The sequence below is a fragment of the Panthera tigris genome, chromosome D3 (assembly GCF_018350195.1).
Source record: "Panthera tigris isolate Pti1 chromosome D3, P.tigris_Pti1_mat1.1, whole genome shotgun sequence".
NCBI lineage: Eukaryota > Metazoa > Chordata > Mammalia > Carnivora > Felidae > Panthera > Panthera tigris.
The window spans coordinates 30,205,406-30,215,224 of NC_056671.1; the positions used below are offsets into that span (position 1 = coordinate 30,205,406).

The 9,819-nt window shown below is 56.8% G+C and overlaps 2 protein-coding genes across 5 annotated transcripts in view; one reads left to right on the forward strand and one right to left on the reverse strand.

Moving 5' to 3' along the window:
- The window catches only part of SMARCB1 (SWI/SNF related, matrix associated, actin dependent regulator of chromatin, subfamily b, member 1), a 34,230-nt gene extending 30,030 nt beyond the window's left edge, over positions 1-4,200 (forward strand). For all 3 annotated transcript variants that reach the window (XM_042963001.1, XM_042963002.1, XM_042963003.1), the window contains exons 8-9: positions 3,289-3,420; positions 3,858-4,200. In XM_042963001.1, coding sequence (XP_042818935.1) covers positions 3,289-3,420; positions 3,858-3,897 — 172 coding nt within the window. In that variant the 3' untranslated portion in view covers positions 3,898-4,200. The remainder of the gene's footprint in view (positions 1-3,288; positions 3,421-3,857) is intronic.
- DERL3 (derlin 3) lies at positions 1,523-8,830 on the reverse strand. Of its 2 annotated transcripts, none has more exons than XM_015541561.2 (7): positions 8,616-8,830; positions 8,437-8,502; positions 8,280-8,353; positions 8,037-8,130; positions 7,354-7,549; positions 6,706-6,796; positions 1,523-2,404 (listed from the first exon to the last, which is right to left on the reverse strand). In XM_015541561.2, exons 1-7 carry the CDS (start codon positions 8,706-8,708, stop codon positions 2,281-2,283), a joined length of 738 nt encoding a protein of 245 aa, XP_015397047.1. In that variant the 5' UTR covers positions 8,709-8,830; the 3' UTR covers positions 1,523-2,280. The 2 variants fall into 2 exon arrangements, with proteins under 2 accessions (XP_015397047.1, XP_007091150.1); XM_007091088.3 differs by lacking the exon at positions 1,523-2,404 and adding an exon at positions 6,365-6,599 and having other exon boundaries at positions 8,616-8,823.
- Positions 8,831-9,819: the final 989 nt, after the last annotated feature.

The following is a 9,819-nucleotide window of genomic DNA, read 5'->3' on the forward strand; positions in this document are numbered from 1 at the left end:
TAGCTGTGTGTAGCATTTTGAGTTCCTGCCAGACTGCTTTCCAAAGCAGCCTACCATTTTACTTTTGCACCAGTAGAGTCAGGCTTCTTTCTCGTTTCTCCACATCCTCGCCAACATTTGTTACCTTTTTTTTTTTTTAATTTTTTTAAGTGTTTATTTACTTTTGAGAGAGAGAGAGCGTGCGCACGCAAGCAGGGGAGGGGCAGAGAGAGGGAGACACAGAATCCAAAGCAGAGCTGTCAGCACAGAGCCTGATGTGGGGCTCAAACCCATGAAGCATGAGATCATGACCTGAGCTGAAGTTGGACGCTTAACCGACTGAACCACCCAGGCACCCCTGTTAACCTGACTTTTTGATTCTCGCCATCCTAGTGGGGGAGGGGGAGGGAGTGGCATCTCATTGTGGTCGTGATTTGCATTTCCCCACTGACAAATGATGATGAAGCATCTTCTCAGGTGCCATTGGGCATTTGTATATCATCTTTAGAAAAATAGCTGCTCAGGTCCCTCAGTTTTTAATTGGGCTGTTTGTATTTTTATTATTGAGTTGTAAGTGTTCTTTACATATTGTAGGTACAAGTTCCTTATCAGAGGTACAGTCTACAAATACTTTCTACCACGTTGTAGCCTGTCTTTTCACTTTCATGACAGTGTCCCTTGAAGCACAGAAGCTTTAAATTTTGGTGTAGTCCACTTTATTTTTTCTTCGGTTGCCCGTGCTTTTAAAAAAAAAATTTTTTTTTAAGATTTTATTTTTAAGTCATCTCTACACCCAGGGTAGGGCTCGAACTCAACAACCCTGACATCAAGAGTCCTATGCTGTCCCAACTGAGCCAGCCAGGCACCCCTTGCCTGTGCTTTTTAATATGATACCTACAGAACCTCTGCCTAATCCAAGGTCATCTTGTCCCAGTGCCCATTTGTTGGAAAGACTGGTCTTTCCCCATTGTATGGACTTTGGTACCCTTGTCAAAAGCCAGTTGGCCATAAAGAGGAGGGTGCTGTTGAGTTCTCTCTCCCCCTCCTCCCAGTGGAGTGGCCATGGGCGGGTAGGTCATTTCCCTTGAAGGCTCTGTCCTTCTCATTTGTAAAGTGGGTAGAGCAGTGGTTCTTGGCTGGCATTTTGTATCATGTGAGGGCATAAAAGTGAGCCCATACTGAGATACCCTACAAGCTACGGCCCTGGGCCCTCGGACATCTCCGCCACAGCCCTCCCCTGCCTAGGCTCTGTGTCCCCACCTGGACTCTGCAGGGTGGTAGGAACATCTGGGATCACAGGGAGCCTTGAAGTCCATGATGCAGAATCCCGTCAAAGGAGGGGGAGGCAAGGTGACCCCTGCCTGTGTGTTTGTCCCAAACCCGAGAGCCCTGCTGGCTCTCGGCCCATTCTTACATGGTTGGATTGAGCAGTTCTTATTTTAGGACAAACCCACTGGAGTGGAATCTTCCCAGAGCCAAGGGAAGGTAAACAAAGGGGCCTCCAGGACCTACTCACAAGCCCTTGTTTAAATTAAGAGGAAAACATGTTTTGCTTCCCTCAGCGTGGGCTTGGCGCCTTTCATGTCTGCCCTCCCAAGGAAGGTGGCTGGGAGCCCTTGAGGTGAGGAATGATGTTTGGGTCTGTGGCTGGGTGGTTCAGGATTGCCAAACCACCACACTGGCTGGAGAAGAGCTCTCAGGAGCTGCTGAGGAGGGTTGGCCCCAGGGTACCACGGGTGGGGGCTGGTGCTGCTCTTGTCACTAGCCTCTGAGTCACCAGCACAAGCTTGGGCTTTGGGGACCTAGCTCAGCAGGAAGAAGTGAGCCCTGCTTCTGCAGGGGAGCCAGGGGCAGTTCTGGGTTGTGGTGACAGCCTTAGTGCATGCACCAGGCTGGGCCCTGTCTGCTCCCGGTCCTTGAGAATCAGGATGAGGACACTAGCACACAAGGGAAGCCAGAACAAGCCCTCAGCTGCTGTGTGCCAGCTGGCAGTGTGAGGGGCACAGCCTCTTGTCAGGCCTGGGTGGACATCCCTCTCTAGCTGGCCACTCACACAACCTTGGGCACAAGTTCCAGGGAGACTGCGTGACAAGGCTCCTGGCACCTAGGGAGCCCCCTCAGTGGACATATGTTGGCTGTTTTAAATAATAGTAATCCTCTGAAGAGCTCTCACAGCCCTGTAATTGTTCCTATTTTCCAAATGAGGTACCAGAAGCAAGGCCACAGATCAGGGGTCCATCCACTTTTATTCTGTCAGTGTCCTACCCTGCCTCCCCTGGGCCCTGCCTGCCTTCAGTCTTCTCAGAGGGAACTGTGCTGTGCAGGGCTCCAGGCTGAGGTGGGCAGACACTTGATAGGGCTGCAGTGGAGCAGGGCCAGCCTTCTGGGGGTGCTGGGCCTCAAGAGACAGGTGCAGGCTGCCCGGCTGGAGGAGAGAGAAAGGGCCTGGTGAGGAAGGGGAAGGGGGTGGAAGAGATTCACTGTTAGGGCCACAGTCTGAGACTTATCTCCTGGGCCAGGAGTTTGAGCGGTCAGCTCTGAAGCATCCTTGCCTCTTCAGCCTCCTGTCACACAGGCTTGGAAATCAAGGCCCAGAGAGGCAGCACCTCAGCTGTGTCCTCCCTTCTCTTGTGCTTCTGCGTGTATCTCCCTCACCCCTACTGCTGTGTGTCCTTGGCAAGAGGGCGCATAGGTGCATAGGTGGCCTTTGGGGTGGTCACTGAGGGGCCATGGAGTGTAGTGGTCAGGGGACAAGGGTTCCAGGCCCAGCTATCTGGATTTAGTTGGGTCAGTAAAGTGCACTGAGGGGCAAATGTATGGAATATTCAGGAGCAGGCTGGCCCAGTGGCCTTCATTGATGAGGCATCAAGGCCGGTGGATCCAAGCCCCGGGCACTGAGCGGGGCAGACTGCCCTCCCCTACCTTCCCAGCAATACTGTCATACAGAACCACCTCTGCAGGGAACCCCCACTCCTTTACAACCAGACACACCTAGGCGACAGCAAAGGGCCTGTTTGAGCATGCTTTGAACAGAAGCTATTGTTATGGGGGACCTGGCGTCTCCAGTGATTCTGCCTTGAGGTTCGGATGGTGGGTGTTGACCACACCACTCTTGTTCTGAGGAGCTGGGCATGAAATGGCCCAGCAGGGAGGAGACAGAAGAGGAAGCAGGAAAGGCTTGGGCCTTCCTTGCTATGCTCTGGCTCCGGTGTTCTGGCAGGGGGGTGGACACTGGTCTCTGGGGGCCTTTCTGGTTGCTGCTCTGTGAACTAACAGTCACAACCCCCATTCCTCACCCCCGGCCCACAGTGAAAACCCCCTACCCACGGTGGAGATTGCCATCCGGAACACAGGCGATGCTGACCAATGGTGCCCACTGCTGGAGACTCTGACAGACGCTGAGATGGAAAAGAAGATCCGAGACCAGGACAGGAACACAAGGTACCCCTCCCCCTTTAGGCCCCTGGCAGCATGCTCTGCACACAGCCACTGTCTTGCAGGCAGGGGAGGGACCCTGGTTCTGAGAAGGTACCTGCATGGCCAGAGGCAGGCCCTGGGTGATGAGTCCCAATCTATCTAGACCCCAGGTGGGTTTTCCTTCAGGGAACAAAAGTTAAGCCCTCAGGTTGGATCTGACCACAGCCCAGACCTATGTGTCTAGAACCCTGGAGACAGGCAAGACATGAGCAGGCAGGAGAGAGGGCATTGTCAGGGCGTCAAGCAGTGAACAGGCTCTGGCCGAGGGAGGGGCTGGGGATCCCACCTTTTGTATCCTGTTTCTGTCCCCGCTCCCTTGGCTGTGCTAGAGATCCCTAGGGGAGGGCAGCCACCCTGGGCTGGAAGCTGGCTCCGGGTCATCACCTCCTCTCCTCCTGCAGGCGTATGAGGCGTCTTGCCAACACTGCCCCAGCTTGGTAACCAGCCCGTCTGCGCATGGCTCCCACGGAGCATTGAGAAGATCGGACCGCCTCTCCTTCATCTTCTGGCAAGGAGGGAGGCAAAGGGGCAGGCCGGGGCCATCCTGAGGAACATGGGGTGTGGGGAGGGCTTCTGGTCACCCTCCCCTGGGCACATTCCATTTGTTGAGCCCAGTCCCCATCCAAGTCTCTGGTCAGAAAGAGGCCTCGTTTTGGGTTATGTTTTGTTTTTGTATAGGAGCCCCAGGCAGGGCTAGCAACACTTTTTAAATAAAAGACAACAGGTCATGTTCCATTTTTTCAAGGTGGTAGCATAAAAATAAGAAAGGGGACGAGGAGCAGGACTTGGCTGGGGTGGTGTGGGACCAAGGCTGGCATGCCAGGCCTCTCAGCCTTCTCTGCCTCAGAGTCCCAGGTGGGCAGGTTGGGGCTAAGTTTCTATCCAAGGCCAACCATAGCACAGTCTTGCTTTTCCTCAGGCCCTCCAGCTGATGGACATGACAAGTGAGGTCATGAGGCTCAGGGTAGGGGCGCCCACTTACCTTTCAGTGACGGCCCCACCCCACCCCCTTTGCTTGGCCTTGTGAAGGAGCTACAGGCTTTCCTGCCATCCTTGGGCTCTGCACGTCTGGGCTATTGTGCCACCCCTGGCCAGGAGCATTGCTTCTCTGGAGTCCCTTACAGCAGCCCCGTCTTTTGTGGTTGCTGCAGGGGCATTACCAGCTTGGGTGCCCAAGGGCCCATGCCTGGCTGTTCAGGCTCCAGCGGGCGTGCAACGCTCTTGCCACACCTTGCAGCGGTGCATGTGCAACAGGTGGTTGGGGCCCAGCTCTGCCCCCAGCTGGTGACTCCACCCAGGCCAGCTCCTCTCTCCCAGGTCGGTTATGAGAAGTAAGGCACATGGAGCAGCATGCCTGCCCAGTGCTGGCCGTGGGTGCTGTGTGTTGAGAAGGAGGCAAGCTCTGGGCCTCTTCTCAGATCCGCCTCCAGTGAGCTGTGTGTCCCCTCTGCATTCTTGTCTAATGTGGAAGTGTCCTCACTCTACAGAAGGGACGTGGGCTCCATGAGGGTGGCATATGTGGGTCTCCTCACTGAGCGAGTGCTGCTTGATGACTTGGGTGCACAGCTACATTCTTAACGAAGGTAATGGACCCAGATCTAAGCACTGGGCTGCCTCCTTCACTTGCTGGCAGGTCTTCCCTGCCATGTCAGGGCTACTCTGCCCTCCAGCAGCATGGCAGGAGTGTGATGGCACCTGGCTCCCAACTTGACCCCCACACTGGGCAAGGGCAGAGCTCTGAGTAGGAATTGAGGTCTTGACTGCCAGGATGTAGGGGTAGATGCGCCTAGCCCTCTGGACTTGGGGTCCTGTGATCATGTCCTGGGACGTGACGGCTCCTGGCTCCCGGGGAGTTTGTACTCAAGCCCCCTGCCCTTCATCCAGGAGTGGAACTTGCTGGAGCCCCACAGCAAGGGGACACCTGGGCTTCACTGGAAGGCCTTGACCAAAGAGCAGGATTCCAGGCCCAGGCTCCACTGGCCTTGGAAATAAGTGGGCTCCATTGCTAAAGGGTTTGCTTGGTCCATGAGGCCCTACAACTAGAGGGCAGCCCAGGGGCTGAGCCCTCACTCCGAGCATTGCCAGCCCATGCTGCTACACTGCTACTCCGCAAGATTTCATTACCAAATTAAGGTTAGACTCCCATGGTGAATATTTGTGTCACCCACGAACATGATGACCTATGGCTGGAGGAGCCCCTATTGCTGCCAATCATCCAGGAATAAATTGTAATTTGGACTGGTCTAGGGTGATGAGGAAAGTTGGCCACGTTGCCTGATGGCTGCTTTACCAAAGAGAAAAGTGAGCTGTGCGATCAGATAAGGTTTCCATGGTCCTTAGCTAAAAACATCAGGGAGAGAACGTTGCAAGGCTCTGCTATGGTGAAAATTTCTCAAAGCTTTGGGGTTGCAGAAAGGGCAGAGGACCCAGTCCTGGCCCTCCTCTGCACCTGACCTCATGGAGCCTTGGGCAAGTCCATTAACTGCTCAGCTGGAAAGTGGGCAAAGGTCCACTTGGTTGCTGATGAGGGACAGTGAGGCATCAGCCTGAGGGCACCATGGGCAGGAGCCCCTACAGACTGGGCTTGGCACAACAGGGACATCCCAGTCCTGGCCCCAGCCAGTGAGATCTGACCAGCTCCCTTGCTGCCTGGCAGGGAGCAGAGATCTGGTGCAGGTGGGATTTGCCCAAGGCTCCAGCAAGGCACTGGCAAAGCTAGAGTGAAAACCCGGAGTGTGCCATCTGCTAGTTCACTGCTGCTAGGCAACTATGGGCAGGTTCTTGACCCACTCTGGGCCTCCCTTCTGGTCTGAGAGGGCAGGCCAGGCTTAGTGGCTCTACATCAGGGCCAGCAGCATGGAAAGGTGTGGCCAGCTGAGGCAGGGAGCCAGTGCTGTGGACGAAGAGGTGCAGGTCATCCTGTTTATTTGGGTGGGCCCTGGGCACAGGCCCAGTCTGCAGGACAGGTTGCTCTCCTGAAAGCGGGAGTTAGGGGTGGGAGGGAGGTCTGTCAGAGACCAGGAAAACGGGCTTCTTGGGCTGGCCCTGGCCCTGGGTAGGGTCATTGCTGCAGGCGTCCTGGCTGCTCCTCCGGGAGGGGCAGGTAATTGGGGTCCTCCTCTCGGGCATCCAGTAGCAGCTTCCTGTAGGGAGGGGCCCACACTGAGCTGAGGCCAGCAGGGGTCCCCAGTGGGGTCAGGAGCCATCTTGAGGGAGTGTAGGGGGATAACTGTCATCTCTAGCACTTACAGGAAATTGGGGGTCAGCAGCAACCTCTTGCCTCCAGGCTGGTTGGGGAAAACATCCTCTAGGAAGTAGTAAATGTGGCCCACAGCAATCCCTGTAGGAGAGCAAAGGACTGCTGAGGCCACCCTCCACAGTCCCGAGTCTGGAGCCAGCACAACCTGCTCCCTGACTCCACGCACAGCTCTGGAGGCCAGCCAGGCCAAGTAACCTCAGGCCTCAGAACACGAGTACACAACATCTTGCACAGACTGCCAGCCCAGGGTGGGGCCAGGGTTGACCCTGAAGGATTGGCTTACCTGGCCCAGAAGTGGGCAAGACTTGGAGAGGGGATGGGCTGAGAACATGGGAGGAACAGGAGCGAAGGTTGGAATCTTGACTTACCCAACCCCACCCTGGTCAGGACCCCCACAAGCATCAGTAGTACATCAGGCCTAAAGATGTGAAGCAGGTATCTGGCTGGCTTATTCAAGGGGCCAGAAGAACAGAGGAGCTGGCAGGGCAGGAAGTGGGAGTGGGAGGACAGGTGAGAGGTCCATTCCAGGTGGGTGCTGTGCTCTGGCACAGCAACCAGCCTGGGAGCCCTCCCAAAGGTCATCAGGTACCAGACAGCCTGTTTCTGGGGGGTTGGGGCTGATGCGCAGGCAGGCTCACCCAGCAGGTCGACAAGGATTGAGTTGCCCAGCAGCAGTGAGAAACCCATGAGTGCCCAGGGCAGGAATGGTGCCTGGAAGGTGAGGAGGCCAAAGAAGTTGACCCTCACTCGGGGGTTGCGGCGGCTCCAGACATACACCAGCATGACAGTGAGGGCCTGGCCCAAGAAGAACAGGCTGCCCAGGAGCCCCAGCAGCTGAGCCAGAGTCAAGGTGCTGGGAGGCCTTCTTCTCGTGCAGGCCTCAGAGACCCTGCCCAGGACCCCTCTGACTGCCTAAACCCCTGGACTCCTCCCCAGTTTTCCTTCCCTCCTCACTTCTAGTGATGGACCCTTCAATCAAAGCCACACTCTGGCCTTCAGGCCAACGTGATCTGCTTTGCTTCACCTGGCCCCAGCCTCCAAACACTGCCCTTCATTGCCCCAGTTTCTTCTGGCTACTGGCATTCGGGGCTCAGCCCCCAAGCACCCTACCTGGCTCTCCACATCACCCTGTGATACTTTGCGTACAGCAATGAAGAGCTAGTAGTCCGGAGCTGAGCAGATGATGTACGCTAGATTCACCCTAAACTGGAGTGAACGACTCTGTCCCCCTCGGGCCCAGGCGCTCATGTCGGGCCCCAGGGCCTACACAGGCTGGACCCAGAGGCGCAGCGCCTAAGGTTTCAGAGCCTGGGAAGGATACGGTCATGAGGACGCCCCCGAAGAGAAACATGAAGACGAAGTCGGCCGTGCGGCCACGGAAGGAGCCCTCCTCCAGCATGCGGCAGTAGCGAAACCTGCGGCGTCCGTAAAGGAAATGCCACCGGGAGGAGCCTTGGTTTCCCTCCTCCTGACCATTCCGGGCCTCCCCCAGCCCCGCTGGGCCGCTCCCCAGCCTGGCGGGCCGCCCACCACCCTACGCCTACGTCCGCTCGGCGCAGGATACACGAAGAGCATGTTGAAGAAGAAGCTGAATCCCAGGGGCCCAAAGAAGAGGAAGTTGGTGACGAGCCTCCAGACCTACGGGGATAGGGGGTAGGTGGGCGGTCAGGCGCGGGGCAGGCAGGGCCCGGCTGTCAGGTGCAAGGGGCGGGTGGCCTCACCTGAAACTTCCGGAACACGAGGTGCGGGTTGAAATAGAGCTGGAAGGGGCTGAGGAGCTCCAGTTGCTGCGGAACCAGGGGCGCGTCAGGTGCGACCCCGGGGAATCTAGCGGTAACCATGGCTACACCCCTCCCGGGCTGCAGCCAGGGAACCGATCCCACCCGCCCGGCCAGCTTACCACAGCAGCGGTGGTAAGGACACAGGCCGCGGTGTAGGTCCGCGTCACCGCTGGCACCTGCAGGAACTCGGCCGCCAGTCCCTGCCACGCCATTGAACCTTCTTTGACACTCGTGGCCCAACCTGCTGCGCGCTCTTTAACCCGCCTCCCAATCCCGCCTCACTCCCCGACTTTGGCCAATCCATGTCGGGGAGCGCAGTGCGCCCAGAGTAGGGGGCGGGTCCCTGGGCTCAGTAACCAATAGGAGGAGGAAGCTGGAAGACGAGGGCGGGATAGGAGAGTGGGCGGGTCGGAACTCGGGACCAATGAGCAGGCCCCACGGTTGAGCACGTGGCGGTTGTTGTGGTGGCTGTAGTGGCGGCGCGGGAGAACGTGTAGCCAATGAGGAACTGGTCGCTTGGCGTCAATCTAAGGAGAACCAATAGCAAGGACGTATTGGGGGCGGGACTGAAATTACTCCGCGAGTGGAAAAAAGACTGGACCAAGAAACAGCGAGACCGGAAGGGGCGGGGTCACGCTGGAGCGTGGGCAAGCCGGGATTAATACGTGTCTGGTCCCCGGGCTCTATGAGTACACCTAGGGCTGGGGGAGACTCGGTCCTGTCTATCTCCCCCAATGAGAGCCAGAGACAGTGCCACCTAGCCTACAACAAAGGAGGTGCTCAGCGCCACGTCCACTCTCCGACCCCGCCTCAGTCCATTGGACCCCACGCCGACTCCTGTGGGAGGTCTCCCCCAGGGACGCTAGGGTGCCCACGCGGGCCAGAACGAGTGGACAAGCTGGAGAGGGCCTCATCATTTTGATGGAAAAGAGGAACTCCGTTTATGCACTAATTAAGTCAACTGTTTACTGAACACCGACTATGTGCCAGGTGCTTTTCTGAATTCAGGAGATACAGCAGCCAAAAAAGGATGCTATCCCTTATGGTGTAGCCGAGAAGACAGGCAGGCATAGACCTGTGCGAATATGAGAGCTAGTGTTCACAGGACCAGGAAATGACGCAAATAACGCCAAGAGTGGAGGGTCGGGCAGTAAGCCGGGGAAGTCTCTGTGAGGAAGTGACACTTGATTGTCACTTAAAAAAGGTCCCTGTGGCTTCTGCAAGCACAACAGACTGTCAGAGGAATCTGTGAGCAGGGGGAGGCTGCAAGGCACAGTAGTGGCTTGGGCAGCATGGAGCCTGGAGTGTGGGGTTGGGGTGAGA

What these genes read in the sequence shown, in the direction of transcription:
- DERL3 (XM_015541561.2), bottom strand. Translation starts at nt 8,708, where the DNA reads ATGGCGTGGCAGGGACTGGCGGCCGAGTTCCTGCAGGTGCCAGCGGTG. An exon ending in TCCTTACCACCGCTGCTGTG is followed by an intron (nt 8,503 to 8,615) that starts GTAAGCTGGCCG and finishes CTGGTTCCGCAG; the next exon opens with CAACTGGAGCTCCTCAGCCC. An exon ending in TTCTTCAACATGCTCTTCGT is followed by an intron (nt 8,131 to 8,279) that starts GTATCCTGCGCC and finishes CGGACGCCGCAG; the next exon opens with GTTTCGCTACTGCCGCATGC.